This window comes from Cervus elaphus, chromosome 4, assembly GCF_910594005.1.
Source record: "Cervus elaphus chromosome 4, mCerEla1.1, whole genome shotgun sequence".
Lineage (NCBI taxonomy): Eukaryota > Metazoa > Chordata > Mammalia > Artiodactyla > Cervidae > Cervus > Cervus elaphus.
The window spans coordinates 51,183,742-51,205,470 of NC_057818.1; the positions used below are offsets into that span (position 1 = coordinate 51,183,742).

The 21,729-nt window shown below is 49.1% G+C and overlaps 1 protein-coding gene across 1 annotated transcript in view; it reads left to right on the forward strand.

Annotated features, from left to right (window-relative positions):
* Window positions 1-14,311: 14,311 nt before the first annotated feature.
* The window catches only part of LOC122692770 (carcinoembryonic antigen-related cell adhesion molecule 3-like), a 57,129-nt gene continuing 49,711 nt past the window's right edge, over window positions 14,312-21,729 (forward strand). Inside the window, exons 1-3 of the mRNA XM_043900598.1 lie at window positions 14,312-14,486; window positions 15,411-15,770; window positions 16,956-17,234. Of these exons, the coding sequence (XP_043756533.1) occupies window positions 14,423-14,486; window positions 15,411-15,770; window positions 16,956-17,234 (703 nt within the window). The 5' untranslated portion in view covers window positions 14,312-14,422. The remainder of the gene's footprint in view (window positions 14,487-15,410; window positions 15,771-16,955; window positions 17,235-21,729) is intronic.

Below are 21,729 nucleotides of genomic sequence, written 5' to 3' on the forward strand. Positions count from 1 at the left end.
GAAACCCTTGTACATATTTGAGCAGTTCCTGTTATTGGTCTTGACTGTGAGGGAAGAAACGTGTTTGAGGGGGAAAAAAAGGGTGTTGGCATCTGCCAGTACCCTGGTGGTGGAGATTTTTTAAAAAATTATATTCATGGTGCACAAGGAAGGAAAAAGATGCCCAGAACAAACTGCCCTTTGAAGTTTGGGGAAGAATGGATATATGTATAAATATGGCGGAGTCCCTTTGCTGTCCACGTGAAACCATCACAACATTGTTAATCGGCTAAACCCCAAAGAAAATAAGATGTTTTAGTAAAAATTAAACTTTAAAGAGGGCTTCCCTGGTGGCTTAGTGGTAGAGAATCTGCCTGCCAATGCAAGAGACACGGGTTCGTCCTCGATCCGGGCAGATCCCACATGCCGCGCAGCAACTAAGCCCATGCGCCGCAGCTGTTGAGCCTGTGCCCAAGAACCTGGAAGCCGTGATCACTGGCCCACGTGCACAACTACCGAAGCCCAAAGGCCCTAGAGCCCGTGCTCCGTGACAGGAGAAGCCACCGCAGTGAGGAGTCGGACGCCACAACTAGAGAGTAGCCCCTGCTCTTCGCAGTTAGAGAAAAGGCCCGGGCAGCAACGAAGACCCGGCACAGTCGAAAATAAATGAAATAAAAACAAATTGCCCCGTGAATCACTTTCACTTTGGGGCTACCAAAGTACAGGTACGCAATTAGTCACAAGTTAACAAGGAAAACGAGGACGATGCGGGGATGCAGTGGTTGATAATGACCTGACCAGCGTCTCTACGACTCCTTAGCCGTCACATACAGGACAGTCTGGCCTCTAGCAGAGCTGCCAGGAAACAGAGTGACGGGCTGGCGCAGGAGGTCCGGTGGAGGCCAGATCTCGAGTCTGTGTGCCCTGTTCGCTGGCCCGCTGCCCACCCGGTCTCGTCCACACCTTAGAAGCCTGAAGACCTCGATCCGGGTCAACTCTGTAAGATCACATCACTCTGGGCCCACCTGCACCCACTGCTCCTCTCTGGCCTCTCATCTAAGCTGGGCCCGTACTTCACCAGTCAGACCCTTCACTCTCAGCCCCCTTCGCTGTGCACAATTAAAAAGATTCTCTCTCGTCTCCACACAGGCTCCCTCCTCATACACCTCGTCCTGTTCTTTCCATCCACCTGCTTGTTCAGTTAAGGGTCATGGGCTCGGACTTCCCTGGTGGTCCAGTGGTTAAGAACCCACCTGCCGGTGCAGGGGCCCCAAGTTCGATCCCTGGTCTGGGAAGATGCCGCTTGTCATGGGGCAGCTAAGCCATGCAGCAACTCCTAAAAACCACACACCCTGGAGCCTGTGCTCTGCAACAAGAGAAGTCATTGCAACGAGAAGCCTGCACACTGCAACTAGAGAGTAGCCCTCTCTCGCCGTAACTAGAGAAAGCCCGTGCATGGCAGTGAAGACCCAGTGCAGCCAAAAGTAAATAGAAAGTTAAAAAAAAAATTTTTTTTTTAAAGAGTGATAACAGTCTCCACAAGAGACCCTGGTTGATTCCACGTAGGAGTCCTAATTATGAATTCTTGCATTTAAAATAAACATTTTTAAATGACTGTCAAATTCCTTCAGCTTGAAATATTATCTATGTGCAGGGGCCAAACACACACCCACACACCCACACACCCACACACACACACCCACACACACACACACACATACACACACACACACACACACACACACACACACACACACACACACACACACACCCTTAAGGGCAGCTACAGGACCCTGCATAGCACCAGGCAGGCAGCAGGACAGAAGAGAGGCAATGAGCCATGTGATGTCCCAGGGACAGTTGCTCGGAGTCTGCTGTGAGGGCTGAGATGAGATTGTGATGGGCAGCTGGCCTGGGGACTGCAGGGAGGGGGAGGGAGCCAGAGAGCTGGGTACTGATGCCCAAGGAGGAAGCATTGCTATTCCCAACAGAGACCACGTCTGTGTGGAGCTGCCCCTACAGAGGGTCGCCATGGCCAGCCTGGAAGTGCCTTGGCCCCCACATCAACCTTTCCCTGGGGTGAGGAATTTTCAGTCTGTGCCCCGAATGGGTAGGATTGTTGTTGACGGTGACACCCAACAGAAACCTATGATTCCACACTCAAAATCTTGTGTCGGCAAAACAGGAAAACAGCCCTGTGTTCCATGTTAAATTTCCAAGGCAGCACTACCACATCCAAATGACAGAAAGTGCAGTAATTTCCTGGCTTCCTCCCCAGCAGGTCTTCTTGCAGACACAAGGGATGGATGACAATTGTCCCTGCCTCTTTCTTCTGCTCAGGCGCTGCAATCATCCCAGGAGATGGTTGATAATCAGGATATGGAGGCTGAGAGCCTGGTCGCACAGCCCACCAGGAGGGCAGGACTCAGCCTTCATCCTGGTGGGGTCAGAGGCGGCAGTGACCATTCTGACGACCTGGGTGTATCTGGAAAACTGAGGCCGTCAAACTGAGTTGCCCAAGTGTGGTCAGGACACAGACTTGAAGCAGGACTGGCTGGGGGAAGAGAATTAAGGCACCTCGGCTAGAAGCAATGAAGTGGTGTTGTTTAGTCGCTCTGTCGTGTCCAGCTCTTTGCGACCTGATGGACTGTAGCTCACCAGTCCATGGAATCCTCCAGCAAGAATACTGGAGTGGGTTGCCATTTCCTTCTCCTGGGGATCTTCCTGACCCAGGGATTGAACCTGCGACTCCTGCATTGGCAGGTGGATTCTTTACCATCTGAGTCACCCAGGAAGCACAGGAATGAAGTGAGAAATTCTCAGATGTTTGCAGGGACGAGGCTGGAGTCTCCGAGGAAAGCCGCCCACCCTCTGGTTCAGCGGCAGCAGTTGGGCAGACTGCACAGGCCATCATCTAACCACTCTCCCTCCAGGAGCAGCAGCCTCTCCTCACGTCCACCTGCTGAATCTCACCTGTGTGCCTACATTGTCCAATCTACTTGAAGAGACTCTGGGATCTGTTTTCCTGCACTGGAGGGAGTGGGGAGGGGTGTCAAGCGTAGGAGTGGTGTCCTGAGAGGCGGGGTGGCAGGACCTCACCGTCCCAGCACCCTGGGTGCTGATCTGAGGTTGACGGTGAACCTGGGACCCCACCTGCTTCCTCAGGCCTCGGCAGAACCTGTACCACAGTGATGGCCGCATCTCCCCTGACTCTTCCTGGCACGGGGCTCCTGAAGTGCCCGGGAGGACTCGACTCCTGCTGTGGGGTGTCCATTCTGGAAGGTTCCTCAGCAGCCCAGCCAAGGCCACGTGCACAGATCCTCAGTGATGGGGCCGCAGGCTCACAGCTGTTTCCCCCAGTGCCCGCGCCGGTGGCCTAGGTGTCTGGGCACCCGTGTCCAGCCCACGCTGCCCTCTGCGCTTGAAGCCGTCCCCTGCAGCAGTGACTTGGGTCCTGCGGTGGGTTCCAGGTCATCCGTCCACCCTGCCACCTCCTCCACATGAGGTTCTTCCTGGAGGACCTTGATGTCTGTCCCAGGAGCTTGGCCCCAAGCAAACCTAGAGAGCGATTGAGGGCTGCTGGGTGTGGCAGTGAACACACCTGCATTGGGCTCAGGTGATGGCAAAAGCGGAGTGTGCGTGCCCTCTAGTGGACTGATCGTGCTAGAAGAGGAGCAAAGAGGAGCAAAGAGGACCCTGGGGAGCTGAGACTGGGGCTGACCTTGGACAAAGGGCACATTCGGGTTCAGGAGGCATATTTAGGGGGGATAAACTTACGGCTGCCTGTAGCTCCCAAGTGGGAAGACTAGTTTTCCAAAGGGGTTAGCCACATGTCAGAATGTCACCCACTGGGTTATACTGAAAGTATGATGAGGGTGATTCTGTAGACACTGGAAAGAAACAATATGTAACAAACCCATACACATTGTCATTAGACAGGCTATTCTGATATTACCATCTGAAGGTCTTAACAATGAATACAAGACCCCTTATCATTTGGAAGAAATATCTTACTAAGAAGATTATATCATAGGAATTTCTCTTCTTTTTCTCTGCAAGGTATTTGCTTTACAATATTGTGCTGGCTTCTGCCATACATCAACATGAAGCAGCCACAGGTGTACATGTGTCCCCTCCCTCTTGATCCTCCCTCCCATCTCCCAATGTTCACTGCAGCATTGTTCACAAGAGCTAGGACATGGAAGCAGCCTAGATGTCCAGTGCCATGAATGGATACAGAAATTGTGGCACATATATACAATACAATGTTACTCAGCCTTAAAAAAGAATGCATTTGAGTCACTCTTAATGAGGTAGAGGAACCTAGAGCATATTGTATGGAGAGAAGTAAGTCAGAAGGAGAAGGAATTTCTTTTGATTTTCAGAATCATGTACCTTGGCATCATTCCTTAAGGATGAATCTATCCTATGATGGTGTGATCACTCACCTAGAGCCAGGCATCCTGGAATGTAAAGTCAAGTGGGCCTCAGGAAGCATCACTAGCAACAAAGCTACTGGAGGTGATGGAATTCCAGTTGAGCTATTTCAAATCCTAAAAGACGATGCTGTGAAAATGCTGCACTCAATATGTCAGCAAATTTGGAAAGCTCAGCAGTGGCCACAGGACTGAAAAAGGTCAGTTTTCATTCCAGTCCCAAAGAAAGGCAATGCCAAAGAATGCTCAGACTACAGCACAATTGCACTCATCTCGCACGCTAGCAAAGTAATGATCAAAATTCTCCAAGTCAGGCTTCAACAGTATGTGAACCATGAACTTTCTGATGTTCAAGCTGGATTTAGAAAAGGCAGAGGAACCAGAGGTCAAATTGCCAGCATCTGTTGGATCATCAAAAAAGCAAGAGAGTTCCAGAAAAACATCGACTTCTGCTTTATTGACTATGCCAAAGCCTTTGACTGTGTGGATCACAACAAACTGTGGAACATTCTTCAAGAGATAGGAATACCAGACCACCTGACCTGCTTCCTGAGAAATCTGTATGCAGGTCAAGAAGCAACAGTTAGAACTGGACATGGAACAACAGATTGGTTCCAACTTGGGAAACGAGTCCGTCAAGGCTGTATATTGTTACCCTGCTTATTTAACTTATATGCAAAGTACATCATGAGAAATGCTGGACTGGATGAAGCACAAGCTGGGATCAAGATTGCCAGGAGAAATATCAATAACCTCAGATATGCAGATGACACCACCCTTATGGCAGAAAGTGAAGAACCAAAGAGCCTCTTGATGAAAGTGAAAGAGGAGAGTGAAAAAGTTGGTTTAAAGCTCAACATTCAGAAAACTAAGATCATAGCATCTGGTCCCATAACTTAGTGGCAAATAGATGGGGAAACAGTGGAAACAGTGACAGACTATTTGGGGGGGGGCTCCAAAATCACTGCAGATGGTGATTGTAGCCATGAAATGAAAAGACACTTACTCCTTGGAAGAAAAGTTATGACCAACGTAGACAGCATATTAAAGAGCAGAGACATTACTTTGCCAACAAAGTTCTGCCTAGTCAAAGCTGTGGTTTTTCCAGTAGTCATGTATGGATGTGAGAGTTGGATCATAAAGAAAGCTGAGCGCTAAAGAACTGATGCTCTTGAACTGTGGTATTGGAGAAGACTCTTGAGAGTCCCTTGGACTGCAAGGAGATCCAACCAGTCCATCCTAAAGGAGATCAGTCCTGGGTGTTCATTGAAAGGAGTGATGCTGAAGCTGAAACTCCAATACTTTGGCCACCTGATGCGAAGAGCTGACTCATTGGAAAAGACCCTGATGCTGGGAAAGATTGAGGGCAGGAGGAGAAGGGGATGACAGAGGATGAGATGGTTGGATTGCATCACCGACTCAATGGACATGAGTTTGAGTCAACTCTGGGAGTTGGTGATGGACAGGGAGGCCTGGCATGCGGCAGTCCATGGGGTCGCAAAGAGTTGGACACGACTGAGCGACTGAAGTGAACTGAACCAAAACTCCTCGGGGGACTCCTCTCATGCGCCTAGTGCCCGTGTCCATCTTTTCCCTTCGGGTCTGCAGGTAAGGCCACACACACTCCTCTGCATGTCAGCAGACTCCACTGCCATCTGTTCCTCATCACTGATGTCACTATCGCCATCTTCAAGATTCATTTCTGTCTCATCCAGAACACTGTCTTCTTCCTCCTTCTCCTCCTCATCTTCCTTGGAAATATTCTTTAATGTGGTGAGTAAGCGATGGTAACCAGACACTTGTTCTGGTTCACTCTCTGCTTCACTTTCAGAACCTGAAGTATCTGAACTCTCTGACAGTTGACAAGTCTGTGGTTTTGCTTCCTTTCTGGAAACCTTGTCTTAGAAGGGATCCTCCTCATCGAAATCTCAAAGATGCTTCTTCTGCCTTTAAGTCAGGGAGCCGAGCAGCTGGCTCCGGCTCCAGCTCCCACGTATGCCCATGGCAAGCAACTCGAATCCGCCCACCCCTAAAACTTAGCTTTTTTCACCTGGAAGTAGTCTGGTCAACCCATTCACGTGGGACCACAAACAGGGCTTTACAGCGGAAGGCCCTCATTTGTCCTTATTTTGCCTTGGGGAATGGTCTCGTAAGCAGAAATTCACCTGTAACTCTGAGTCCACTCTGTCCTGGGGGCACAGGGCTACACAGAAAAATATTATATCTAAATTATCCTAACCTCCATCAGTTTCCTGGGAGAGAGAAGTTCTGGTGGCAGAACATGGTGGGTAGGATATTAACAGGAAAGGATGACATTCACAGGAATCTTTACCCTGGGACTCACCCTGGTGGTCCAGTGGCTAAGACTCCTTGCTCCCAGTGCAGCGGACCTGGGTTCCAACCTTGGTCAGGGAACTAGATCCCTCATGCCGCAGCTAAGACTTTGAGTGCTGTAGCTAAAGATCTTGAAAGCCACAATGAAGATGGAAGATCCTGGTGCTGTACCTAAGACTCGGCACAGCCACATTAAACAAGTAAATTTTTAAGAGTAGAATAGTACAGGAGAGCTTTAAAAAAGAAAAAAAAAAAAAAGGCCCTTGTCCAACCAAGATGGCTCTGGGTGTGCTCATGCTGCCCTGAGGACCGAGGGATCATGGATAGCTCTCCAACTTTTTTCCTCTGCAAATGCAGGAAGGGACACAGAAAATGGGGCTGGCTGATGTCCACACAAATATGAGCAGGAAGAAGCAACCACAGGTGGTAGACATGTCATGAACAGTTGCTCCTTGTTCCCTTCCAGTGCCCTGAGCCCTCCTGGCCTCTTCAGTCCAGGCTCTGGAGGAAAAAGACACCATGTGCGTCCATGCATGCATACTAAGTCGCTTCAGTCATGTCCAGTTCTTTGTGACCCCATGGACTGTAGCCCACCACGCTCCTCTGTCCATGGGAATTCACCAGGCAAGAATACTGAGTGAGTTGCTATGCCCTCCTCCAGGGGATCTTCCCCACACAGGGATCGAACTCGCATCTCTTACGTCTCCTGCATTGGCACATGGGTTCTTTACCATGAGCGTCACCTGGGAACCCCAAAAGATCCCACAGAACACACCAATCCTCAGAAAAGCTACCATCTCTTTCGTCTGACCTTCCCCCAAGAGCTCCCTCTCCCCTGCTCCTTGCTGTCTCATTTCCACATGTTCTGTCCCCTCATCACTCTTGGTCCATCAGGACTTGCTGGTGCCTCCCTGTATCTGCCTGCGCAGTCCCTGCATGGGATGGCCTCTTCCCCTTCCCCCGTAAACCTGTTCCTTCCCCTCTTACAGCCAGACTCACTGCCCTCTGCCACAGTTCGTCCAAATCTCCGCGGGTGAACCCCAGAATCCCCCTCTGAAGCCCCCCTCCCCCGGCCCTCTCCTCCTTCGTCTGTAACTTCATGCTCAGGACCGGTTCTGTGCTCCCATCATGTGTCCTGCGGATCCCTAAGTACGTGACATGCAGGCAGGATGGGTCTAGCTGGGCTTGTCAGTGGTGCCGCGACGCCTTTGCGAGGAATTGACACTGAAAGTGCGCATAGTAGGAATAAAGGAAAGAACGATGGTAGATGGGTGGACTCCTGCCTCGGCCCCTGTATAATTACTATGGGAGTGCTTGGGGAGTGAAGAAATGGACATTCACGGACATGCCCAGCGGTGTTTTGGCGCCACCTTGTCACAAGGTAAGGGGTAGGATCCTCTCTGAAATTTTTTGTTTTTGAGATAAAATTCACTTAAGCTGACATTCACCGTTCTAACCCTTTTGAAGTGTGGGACCAAGGGAATGTGGCCAATCCCGTCCCCCCAGAGTTCTACTGGGCGGCAGGCATCCTGCGCTGACTGCCCAGCGGGCAGGTCAGAGCCCATCTTGGCCCAGGAGTTGGTGTCCAGAGCACTATCTGAGCCAGATGGTGACATCAGGACACATAAAGGTGTCTCCCACACCACATCCCACCCCCACTGTGGGAACTGCTAGACTCACTCTGCCCGTAAGTGTCCTCAAGGACCCCGAGTGGGGGGGCTTCCCCGGTGGCTCAGCAGTAAGGAATCCGCCTGCCATGCAGGAGACACAGGAGATGGGGCTTCGATCGCTGGGTCGGGAAGATCCCCTGGAGGATGAAATGGCAACCCACTCCAGCCTTCTTGCCTGGCAAACCCCATGGACAGAGGCGCCTGGGGGCCACAGTGCACGGGGTCACAGAGAGACAGACAGGACTGCAGTGACGGGGAAGCAGCAGCACCATGAGCCTGGTGCGCTCCGTCATTTCCGGGTCTCTGTGACCCCGTGGCTGGAGCCCACCATGGAATTTCCCAGGCGTGGACACAGAATGATTTGGGGAGGAGAGTAACCATCATCCTTAGACAAAACGATAGACATGCCTTTGCTTTAAAATGATCCTGGGCTTCCCTGGTGGCTCAGTAGTGAAGAATCCACCTGCCATTGCAGGAGACATGGGTTTGATCCCTGATCGGGAAAGACCCCACATGCCGCGGGGCAACCAGGCATGCGCTCCACAGCTATCGAGCCTATGCTCTGGAGCCCGGAAGTCACAACTATTGAGCCCACGTGCCCCAGAGCCCATGGTCTGCAACAAGAGGAGCCACTGCAGTGAGAAGCCCGAGCACCGCAACTAGGGAAAGACCTGAGCAATGATGACCCAGCACAGCCAAAACTGAACAGACAAATAAAACATACTTGGTTTAAAACACACACACACAAGACCTCATGGCTTAGGCTATTCCTGAGGAAAACAGATACCCCCGAGGGGGACCCTCCAGACTGTGTCAGGCCCAACCAGAGGTCTGAGAGCATCTCCTGACCTGGCTTATTCCCCTCAGTTATTCCAGGAGCACCTTGGACTCTGTGTGAAGTATTCTCTCCTCTCTCTGGGGCTCCTCTGGGGCTACTGGGTTGAGCCCCTGAAGGCCTTCTCAGAGAAAAATACCTCTGAGTTTTTCCCACTCAGCTCACTAGGTTACTGCTAAGTTTTCCGCCTATCTATATTTATCTTGATGGAAACACAAGGAGGTCTCTGCACCAGAGAAGAGACCGTTTACTCAGAGACAGGGATCCAAAGACTTAGATTGGAATGCTGTATGGATTTATCATTTGAGACCTTCTCACCAATACCCTGGGAGAGTTCAGAGCACACAGCTTTCACCACGACACTGAGATATGATTTTGTAAGGAAGCCCCAGCAGCCTTGAAGAGCTAGCTCTGCGATGACTCTTCTCTGGAGCTCAGAAATTACAGTGGGAACCGCTGCCACAGAAGTGGGAAACCTCAATGCAATGGGGGTAACTGGCTCGAGAGGCAGCAGGTCTAAGAGGCGTTTGTTGTTCAGTTGCTAAGTCGTGTCCAAGTCTTGGTGACCCCATGGACTGAAGCACACCTGGTTCCTCTGTCCTCCACTATTTCCCAGAGTTCACTCAAATTCATGTCTACTGAGCCAGTACTTAAGCACCAAAGGCAAGGTGGGCCATGCTCCCCATAATGGACAGTAGAGTCAATGATGCCATCAGAAGAGTCTGACTCAACAGAGAACAAAGGCACTGGCTAACTGAAATGAAAGAAACAGGAAGTCTAACAAATTCTTACTTGACCCATATACATGAAAAGGCTCTAAATCAAGTGAACAAAAGGCGAATAAAATCAAGAAAAAAAAGAGTCAGTATCCCTCAGTCAATTCCTAGCTAAAAGACCCAGTATCCTTGGGGTGTATGTATCTTTTTCAGCACTACTTACAATAGCCAGGACATGGAAGCCACCTCAGTGGCCATCAACAGCAGAATGGATAAAGAAGGTGTAGTACATATATACGATGGAATATTCTTGTTGTTTAGTCACTAAGTCATGTCTGACTCTTTTCCTCATGCCTTGCCTTCTTGTCCCCATTCCTCTTTGCATCTGGCTGTTCCCGAGTTATGCGTGCCTGCATGCAAAGTCCCTTCCGTCGGGTCTGACTCTGTGACCCTATGGACTGTGGCCCGCTGGGCTCCTCTGTCCTTGGGATTCTCCAGGCAAGAATACTGGGATGGGTTGCCATGCCCTCCTCCAGGGGATCTTCCTGACCCAAGGATCAAACCTGTGTCTCTTAATGTCTCTCCTGTATTGGCAGGTGGGTTCTTTACCACTAGTGCCACCTGGAAAGCCTGTTCCTGAGTTGTATCTTTGAATAATAATCCCAGGACTTCCCTGGTGGTCCAGTGGTTAAGAATCTGCCTGCCAAGGCAGGGGACATGAGTTCAATCCCTGGTATGAGAAGATCCCGAATGCCTCAGAGCAATTAGACCTGTGGCCTCAAGGACCGAAGGCCGAGGGCCTGGAGCCTGTACTCTGCAACAAGAGAAGCCACCACAAGGAGAAGCCCGCGCACCACAACTAGAGGAAGGCCGTGCACAGCAACAGAGACCCAGCGCAGCCAAAACTTAATTAACAAAGAAGTAGTAGCCCAAGTACCATTGATCCCTCTCCTGTTACCTGGCCTCTCTCTCTGAGCCACACCTGTGGCCCTATGGAGAAGTCCCGCTGATCAATCAATGGCAAAAGAGAAAACTTGGGGCTGGTTTACAGAGAGTTCTGCTGGATGTGCAGACACCACGTGAAAGGGAAAAACTGCGGCACGATAGACCCTTCCTGAAACCTCCCTGAAAGCCAGAGCAAAGAGAAATCCTCTGGGGGGGTGGGGGGGGCAGGGGAAGGAACTTCAGACAGGGCACCTGACTGTCCATTTCACTTGGAAGGAGGAATGGCCACAGGTGTGACTATACAGTGATTCATGTGCTGTGGCCAATGGCTTGGCTGGGCCGTCAGGGATTTGGTTAAGAACATGACTAGAAAATTGGTGTCAAGGAGATTTGGGGCAGAAATATATGGATAAACCTCTCTGAATGCTCACCGTTCACCTCAGCAGGAGATTTAAATAATCAAGTGGATAGAATGACCTGTTCTGTGGACACCTGTCAGCCTCTTTTTTTTTTTTAACATTTATTTACTTATTTTTGGCTGTGCTGGGTCTTCACTCCTGTGCGCGGGCTTTCTCTAGTTGCAGTGAGTGGGGGCTCCTCTTCACTGCAGTGGCTTCTCTTGTTACAGAGCACAAGCTCTAGGGTGCTCGGTCCTCAGTAGTTGCAGCCCGTGGGCTCTGGGCCCAGGGTCAGTAGTTGTGGCACACGGGCTTAGCTGCCCCAGACCAGGGATCGAACCCACATCCCCTGCGCTGCCAGGCAGATTTTCAACGGCAAGACCACCAGGGAAGCCCCAGTCAGCCTCTTTCCCCAGCTACCCCTGCCTTCGACTGGTGGGCTCACAAATGTAGTGGCCACGGCGGTGAGGATGCAAGTCTTACGTGGACTCAGCAACACAGACTTCCACTCACCAAGGCTGACCTGGCTACAGCCACCGCTGAGGGCCCAGTCTGTCAGCCCCGAGACCCGCCGGGCCTCAGGTAGGGCACTGCTCCCCAGGGTGATCAGCCAGTTACCTGGTGGCAGGCTGATTACAGTGAACCTTCTCCGTGATAAAAGGGCAGCCTTCTGTTCTTACTGGGACAGGCAGGTACTCTGGATACAGATCTGCCTTCTCTACAAGCAAATGTCTCTGCCCAGACTACCATCCATGGCTGCCTTGGTGGTCCAGAGGTTGGGAATCCACCCACCAATGCAGGAGACACGGGTTTGATCCCTGGGCCGGGAGGATCCCACCCGCCTCAGAGCAACTAAGCTCATGTGTTTCAGGTACTGAACCCGAGAGCCACAGCTACGGAAGCCCGCGTGCCCTAGAGCCTCTGCTCCGCAACCAGAGACGCCACCGCAATGTGCCCCGCACCGAAGGGTAGGCCCTGCTCACCGCAACGAGAGAAAACCTGAGTGCAGCCACAAAGACCCAGCGCGACCAAAAGTACAAAAAACATTATCATTTTTAATAATAATAAGGAAATTCAGGCAGGGAACTCCGCAACAAGAGAAGCCACCACAATGAGAAGCTCACGCTCCTCAACTAGAGAAAGGCCGTTCACAGCAACAACTGCTGCTGCTGCTGCTGCTAAGTCACTTCAGTCGTGTCCGACTCTGTGCGACCCCATAGACGGCAGCCCAGCAGGCTCCCCCATCCCTGGGATTCTCCAGGCAAGAACACTGGAGTGGGGTGCCATTTCCTTCATTCCTCTTCAATGCATGAAAGTGAAAAATGAAAGTGAAGTCGCTCAGTCGTGTCCGACTCTTAGCGACCCCATGGACTGCAGCCTGCCAGGCTCCTCCGTCCATGGGATTTTCCAGCAAGAATACTGGAGTGGGGTGCCATTGCCTTCTCCGACACAGCAACAAAGACCCTCGATAATCCATGAGGTTAGGCAGAACCGCGTGGTGTGGGGATGGCTGCATTTCCTGCCCTGTCCACCAGAGGGCAGCAGAGTTCCGCCACGGCCTCGAGTCTCCCCAAGGGTCTCAGACCTCCCTCAGCCCAGCAGTCAGACCCTCACCGGTGTCACCTCAGTCCACAGTCCTCCTCGCTCTCCACGCCCCCCACACTGGACTCCAGCACCTCCTCCATACAGCCAGGCGTGGGCCCACTTCACACCATTAGCAACTACTATACCTTCAGTTCTTCGGTGTCTGTCCCCTGGAAGCTGTGGCCCCACTGGACCCCAAGGAGAAAGAAGGAGGATCCCTCTCACCCGGCGTTACTCACGCCCCCTTTCCAGCCCCTCAGTCCTTTTCTGGAGTCTTCCGATGGGAATAGAACACAACCTTCTCACAGCCTCTGAGAACCCTGGGAAGACCCTCAACGTGACAGTCGCCTCTGGCTCTTTGCGACCCCATGGCTGTAGCCCGCCAGGCTCCTCTGTCCATCTGATTCTCCAGGCAAGAATACTGGAGTGGGTTGCCATGCCCTCCTCCAGAGGATCTCCCCCACCCAGGGATTGAACCCTGGTCTCCTGCATTGCAGGCGGATTCTTTACCAGCTGCGCCACCAGGGAAGTGTTACACCAGTGTTACAAAGGGAAATAATACCCTGCTTCGGAGATCCTGGGGTCTCTGTGTCATGCTGGCAGACCCCAGACCAGAACACGGCCGAGGCGGCCACTGGGGGGAGGGCGGTGGCCTCTCAGTTGACTTGTCACCATCAGCCTTGCTATAGAAAGTGTGCTCCACAGTCCAGTATGGTCAGCATCACCTGAGAGCTTGTTAGATGCAGACTCTCAGGTCCACCCCACCCCTGCTGAGTCAGGCTCTGCATTTTAACAGGATCTGCAGACCCTCCCTGTGCATCGACGTTGGGGAGAGGCTGCCCCGCCCCACATTCTGAAGTCTCAGCCAGGCTGGGCAAGCATGTGACCTGTGTGGCTGCTGAAGCAGCTTTCCTAAGGTCCCTCTGGGGGGTTCAAAGTCTTCATGAAGCACCACAGGTGGTTCCCATGCACCGTGGGGACACTGTCCCTGTGACTATAGTTCCCGATGCACCTCCTCCCCACCCCCCAGCCTCCTACTTTGCGGGGGAAGGCCAGAAGGAGAACATGAGGCTGGAGACTGTGGAAGAGGGGAGGCTGACTGAACCCCCCAACTGAGACCTACGGGGTAACGCCCTGGACAGGAGCCCCAGGGAGGTGCTCTCCCCAACAGTGGGGGAAACTGCATACGTCTGTGTGTGTGTGTGTGTGTGTGTGTGTAGGGTGAGAAATCAAGCTGCCAAAGGCAGAACAGCATCGCTTCCCAGGCAAATGAAATGTAACAGAAAGGGAAAAGGGAAGAGGAGAGAAGGCAGGCGGGAATGAGATAGGTGGGGAAGGGGGAGTCAACTGAGAGTGAGGCCCGCCCCCGGTCCACTTGACTTAGCGACTTGACCTTCCTTGGGGGCTAAGCCAATCACAGAGCAGGAAGGACAGCAGAGCTCACACAGCGGCTGCAGTGCCTGTGAGCCTTTCTGGAGCAGAAGTTCTCCTCACAGACAGAGAGAGGCAGCAGACAGCAGGCACCATGGAGCCCCCCTCCGGCCCTTCCCGCAGAGGGTGTGTCCCCTGGAGCAGGCTCCTGCTGGCAGATGAGTGGGGACAATTTTCAGGGAGTGGGCAGAGACAGTTTTCAGGGAGAACAGGAGACTGGGTGGGATCACTGGGGGAGACGGGGCTCTGAGAGGGGACAGAGTGCTTCTGTTCAGACCTGAGGGCAGAGGACAGGGGAGCAGGGAGGGTGGGGGGCTCAGCCACAGGAGACTCTCCATGAACTAGAACTGGTGAGGGGCAGGAAAACTTCAACTAGTGTAGCTTTTACAAGTTATTCTTCACTGAGCAGTAACTGTTGAAAACTGATGACGATAATAATAATTTATGTCTGGGTGTCACTACAGGAAAACACTTAACCGCGACACTAAACATTGTCCTTACCCAGCACCCTCAGAAACTGACAAAACCAGGTTGTGAATTCCTGGGACCCCTCATTCCTTCATCCCCAGGTACAATGTCTGGAGCCTGGTCCTGGCACTGCGTTTCAAGCAGCATCAGACAAGCCCCTGCCCTCACGGAGCTTACACTCTGTGGGGAGGAAGACATACAAGCAGAGAGATCTAGAATGTGCTGTCAGGCGCTGACAGGCGTCATGCAGGAAATGGAGCAGGGAAGGGTCAGCAAGTGAACATGGAGGGTCTTTACAGCAGGTGGTCGGGGAGGAAGGACATCTCCCAAGAGGCCCCTGAGTGTGAGCAGTTGTGTGAGGGCAGTGAGGGAGTGAGCTGGGGGAAAACTGGGGAAACAGAGGAAATACAGAACCCAGAGGGGCCGAAGTGATGGGGGTCATGCTACTAAGCTTGAACCACACACACACCACACACACACACACACACACACACACACACACACACACACTAAGGGTCTGAGGGATGGAGAGACCAGCTTAGGACCCAGGGCACTATTTCCCCAACCCGCACACAGGTCAGAATATTAACTGATTTCTCTCTCTTCCCTCCTAGTCTCACTCTTAACTTACTGGCCCCTGCCGACAACTGCCCAGCTCACTATTGAAGTGGTGCCCCCACTTGCTGCAGAAGGATCGGATGTTCTTCTACTTGCCCACAACGTGACAGAGAAAACTCTACGCTATTCCTGGTACAGAGGAGAAAGGGTAGAAACCATCCAGCTAATTGCATCATATGGAGTAGCCACTAACGTAACTGCCAAAGGGTCTGCCCACAGCGGTCGGGAGACACTTTACCCCAATGGAACCCTGCTGATCCAGAACATCACCCAGAAAGACACAGGATCCTACACCCTGCTCATTTCAAAGAATGATTTACAGACAGAAAGACAGACTGGAGACCTCCATGTACACCGTGAGTGCTTCCTCTTACCTTGGGGTGTTCGGGTGGGAGGCAGTTGAACTTTGCTCTGACAGACCCGGATGGTGCCTCCATCTCCCTCTACATTATGTGCCGTGTTGGGGTTTGAACATTTAGTGCAGGACACACACAGTGGAGACGAACTCCAATGGGTCAGAATTCCACTCAGGGGATCTGGACCCTGCAAACACTGTGCAGAAAGAAGGAGGGTCTGATGGGAGGGACTCAGCAGAGGGAGAGAACTCTCAGTCCAGCCCCCCTGGGTCCCTCCCTGCAACCGTGAACCTGAGGAGGACCCTGCAGGTCTCAGTAGGGGCCTGGCCTGAGGGGTCCTCACAGAGAAGCTCAGGCCCACGGGGAAGCCCCTCCCCAGTCCCTGTCCCAGGGTCCCGGCTCCAGCGACCACGGAGAACATCTGCCGCTGGTGGGTGTTGGCCTCCCAGTCGGGGCTGACTGGGGCGGATGATTCCCAGCTCCCTGAGGCCAGGGTTTCTCAGCAGGTCACCGGCCAGGGCTCAGCCCCAAGAGCCGCGCCTGAGCAGGGGTGGAGTCCAGTCCTTCCCCTGAGACTCAGCATGGAGAGCAGGTTAGGCTGGGTTTTTGAATTTTTTTCAATTTAGATATTTTTATTTACTTATTTGGCTGCATTGGGTCTTAGTTGTGGCATGTGAGATCTTCTGGTTGTGGTGCAAAAACTCTTCGTTTCAGGATGTGGGATCTAGTTCCTGGACCAAGGATCAAACCCAGGCCCCTTGCATTGGGAGTGTGATGTCTTAGCCACTGGACCACCAGGGAAGTCCCTGAATTTTCTGATAGTCAAAGAAAATTGTGGGAAAAGGTCCAGGAAAGTTAACTTAAAAAAAAACAAACTCCACTTGATGATGAGGATGTTAGACATATGGGCTGAGAAGAGGGTCCTGGTGCTGATACTACAGAGATGTCCAGGGAGACTGGTCAGGGGTCATCCCAGGGTACCTGGGGGTCAGAGAGGAGGGACAGTCCTCTCCTTACAGATCATCAATGAAGAGAGACTCCATTCCTTCATCACAGCTTCAGGGCCATCCTCTGGGGCACCTTTACAGAGGTCACTGGGGCCCGGGGCTGGCTGAGATCTCTGAGATGGAGCATGGCCCAGGCCCCTGACCCACTCTCAGCAGTCACCCCTCTGTCTCGCCACAGACCCACTGGCACGGCCCTCCCTCCAAGCCAGCAACACCACAGTAGCAGAACATGAGGGTCCCGTGGTCCTGACCTGCCTCACAGATGAGACTGGGGTCTCCATACGCTGGTTCTTCAAAGGCCAGAGTCTCCTCCTCACAAGGGGGATGACACTGTCCCTGTACAATAGCACCCTCACCATAGACCCCGTCAGCAGAAAAGACAACGGGGATTATCAGTGTGAGGTCTCCAACAGGGGCAACTCCAGCAAAAGTGACCCCCTCAGGCTGCATGTGAAATGTAAGTGACCATTTGCCTTATACTATATCTTTCTCTGCCGATTATTCTAACAATCGTGTGGAAAATGGAGAGAGGTCACGGTGGGCAGAATATCAAATGAGACCACTACAGGACTTCCGAGGTGGCTCAGTGGTAAAGAATCCTCCTGCAATGCAGGAGATGAAGGTTTGATCCCAGGGTTGGGAAGCTCCCCTGGAGGAGGAAATGGCAAACCACTCCAGTATTCTTGCTTGGGAAATCCCATGGACAGAGGAGCCTGGCGGACTACAGTCCATAGGGTTGCAAGGGGTCAGACACAACTGAGCAACTGAATACACGCACACAGTAAACAGGTGGCAGAATGAGTAACAGCTCAATCTCTGAAACAAGTACAGTTTCTTCTCCTGGGTTTAGCATTTTAGTGTAACTTTCACAAGATTTGTTGTTGTTGTTTTTTGCTGTTACCATTTTCTTAATGTGAAGAATACATAAAATATATAATTTTAGCCATTTTTAAGACTGCAGCTCAGTAGCATTAAGTACATTCCACATTGCCACTATCCATTTAGAACTTTTTCATCTTATTAAAAACTCTGTACGCCTTAAACAATAACTTCTAAAAGTCCCCCACCTCAAACCCTGGCAAACACCATTCTACTTTCTTTGTCTCTATGAATTTGATTATGATAGTCATTTTGTATAAGTGGAATCATGTTATAGTTCAGTCGCTCAGTTGTGTCCAACTCTTAGCAACCCCGTGGACTATAGCACACCAGACTTCCCTGTCCTTCACCATCTCCCAGAGATAGCTTAAACTCATGTCCATTGAGTTTGATGATGCCATCCAACCATTTCATCCTCTGTCATCCCCTTCTCCTCCTGCCATCCTCCCAGCATCAGGGTCTTTTCCAATGAGTTGGCTCTTTGCATCAGATGGCCAAAGTAGTGGAATCATATAACATTACAATTATCCCTTTGGGTCTGAGTTATTTCACTTATTAGCATTATGTCTTCAGGGTCCCATCCATATTATAGCATATGTCTGAATTTCATTCCTTTGAAAGGCTGAAGTATATTTCCTTGTATGTATACACAACATTTGATCATTCATAAGTTGATTGTCTTTTAAATTGTTTCCACCTTTTGTGAATATGCTACCATCAACATGGGTGTCTAAGTATCTGTTCAATCACTGCTTTCAATCTTTTTTATTATGGCTGCGCTGGGTCTTAATTGCAGCGTGCGGGCTCTTCATTCTGGTGTGCAGGCTTTCTTTAGTTGCAGTGTGATGGCTTCTCTTGCTGTGGCACATGGATTCTCCTGTTCTCGGGCTTAGTGGCTCCGAGGCATCTGGGACGTTAGTTCCCAGACCAAGGATTGAACCCATGTCCCCTGCATTAGAAGGTGGATTCTTAACCACTGGACCACTAGGGAAGTTCCTGCTTTCAATCTTTTGGGCACACAACCAGCAATGGAATCACTGGATCAAATGGCAGTTGTCCAACTGTTTGATGAACGGCCATGTAGTTTTCCACGGTGGTTATAGTGTTTTCCATTCTCACCCGCAATTCATAAAAGTTGGAATCTTTACACATCCTTGCAAACACTTCCTCTTTTCTGTTTGCTTTTTTTTTTTTCCACAACCATTCTAAAGGGTGAGAAGTGATATCTCACTGTGTTTTTGATTTGCATTCCTCTAATTACTGGTGATGTTGAGCATCTTTTCATCTGCTTTTTGGCCATTTGTCTCTTTTTTTAAAAAAAATTATTGGAGTATATTTTACAATGTTGTGTCAGTTTCAGTGTATAGTAAAGTGATTCAGTTATACGTATACGTATATACATTCTTTTCCAGACTCTTTAGCCATATAGATTATGACAGAATATTGAGTAGAGCTCCCCATGCTATACAGTAGGTCCTTGTTGGTTATCTACTTTATATATAGTAGTATGTACATGTTGACCCCATGCTCCTCATTTATTCCCACACACACACATTTCCCCTTTGGTAACCATAAGTTTGTCTTCTAAATATGTTGAGTCTGTTTGAGTTTTGTCAATAAGTTCATTTGTATCCCTTTTTAAAATAGATTCCACTTATGAGTGATAGCATATGATATTTGTCTTTCTCTGTCCAACTTGGTTCACTTAGTATGAGACTCTCTAGGTCCATCCATGTTTTTGCAAATGGGACTATTTCATTCTCCTAATATCTGAGTAATATTCCATGGTACATATATGTACCACATCTTCTTTATCCATTCCTCTTGTTTACATCTTCTTTCATTACTTTCAGTAGTGCTTATTTATAATTCCTAAATGTATAAATCTTTCACCTTCCTTGTTAATTCCTAAGTATTTTGTTCTTTTGATATTATTTTTCATATCAAAATAGAATAAAATTTTCTTAACTTCCTTTTTGAATATTTTATTGTATATAAGAGCAACTGATCTTCACATGTTGATTTAGTATCCTTCAACTTTGATGAATTGTTTATTAGTTCTAATAGTTTTCTGGGAAATCTTGATCATTTTCTACATATAAGTTCATGTCACCTGCAAACAGAAATAATTTTATTCTTCTTTTGCAATTTGGATGTCTTTTATTTCTTTTTCTTGCCTAATCCCTCTGGCTAGTATGTCCAATACTATTTTGAATAGAGTTGGAAACAGCAGGCATTTTTGTCATGCTCCTGATCTCAGAAAATAAATGTTCACTCTTTCACCATTTAGGGTGGTGTTAGCTGTGGGATTTTTATCTATGGCCTTTATTATGTTGAGGTGGTTTCCTTTTTTCCCTAGTTTTGAGTGTTTTATCCTAAAAGGTTAGTGGGTTTTTTTTCAAATGGTTTTATTTATTTAACCTCCTTACTTTATACGTCTGTTCATATATTCTATTTCTTTATGATTACATCTTGGTAGCTCTCATGTATCCAGGAATTTGTCCATTTCACAGAAGTTATCCAATTTATTGGCATAGGATTATTCCTAGTACTCTTTTTTTTTAATTTATTTTTTTTTCTTTTTTTTAAATTAATTTATTTATTTTTTCAGTGGGTTTTGTCATACATTGACATGAATCAGCAATAGATTTACACGTATTCCCCATCCCGATCCCCCCTCCCTCCTAGTACTCTTATACTTGGTATTATTTTTGTAGAATTAGTAGTAATGATTCCACATTCATTTCTGATTTTTATAATTTGAATCTTCTCTTTTTTTCTTAGTCAATCTAGTTAAAGTTTGTCAATTTTGTTAATCTTTTTGAAGAACAAAATACTGGTTTTATTGATTCTATCTACTGTTTCTTCATTCTCTAATTTATTTATCTCCAATCTCATTATTTTTTTTTTGTGCTCAAGAAAGAATATTTAATTGCATAGATACATATTTAGGTAGAGTGTATCACATGAGATACATAACCAAGGCATCCTGTCTCCCTTTTATTCTGTATTTCCCACCCAACTGTCCTAACTGAGTCTCCTGGTTCTTTTTTTTTTTTTTTTTATTAGTTGGAGGCTAATTATTTCACAACATTTCAGTGGGTTTTGTCATACATTGATATGAATCAGCCATAGATTTACACGTATTCCCCATCCCGATCCCCCCTCCCACCTCCCTCTCAATCTCATTATTATTATTTCCTTCCTTCTGCTAGCTTTGGGTCTAGCTTTTTTCCTTGTCCCTCAAGTTGTAAATTTAGGTTGTTGATTTGAGATCCTTCTTTTAATATAAGCATTTACACTTATAAATTCTTGCACAAGATTCTTCACTTCTCTGAGCCTCAGAGTCCTCAAGGGAGAACTGCAATAAGAGAACCTTCTTTATGGCATTTTTTCACAGGTTTAATGTAAGATTCAACTAAACCCTTAGCAAAATATCCACACAGGGAACATTTTCCAAACAATTTAGCTGCTATAATTATTACTATTATCATTGTTGTTGCTGCTGTTTAGTTACTAAGTCCTGTCCAAGTCTTTGAGGCCCCATGGACTATAGCTCGCCAGGCTCCACTGCCCATGGGATTTCCCAGGCAAGAAGACTGGAGTGGGTTGCCATTTCCTTCTCCAGGGGACCTTCTCGACTTCATTAGGCTGTATACAGTCAGGTGTTCCTAGGACGACTTGACTCTCGAGCCACATCTCATTAGCCACATGGCTTTAGGTTCTCCACCACTGTAAACCTCAGATTTTCCATCTATAAAATGGAAATAATGTCTATCTGACTGGGTTATTATATGAATTAAATGAGATATTTGGCAAATATATAGCACAGAGCCTGGCACAGAGTATGTACATCATAAGCTCACATTAGCACTGATTTTCAGTCTTGAGTTGAACGGTGAGGACCACTGAAGTAAAAAAGAAGAAACAGACAAAAGGTGTTATATATGTGGGGAGGGAAAGCACAAAGATCCACAGGAACATGTTACTTCCTAAATATGGAAGAGAGGAAACAAGGGGACTGAGTACAAGGTTTCATGTCTAGTATGATAGTTTTCATTCCATGAGATGCA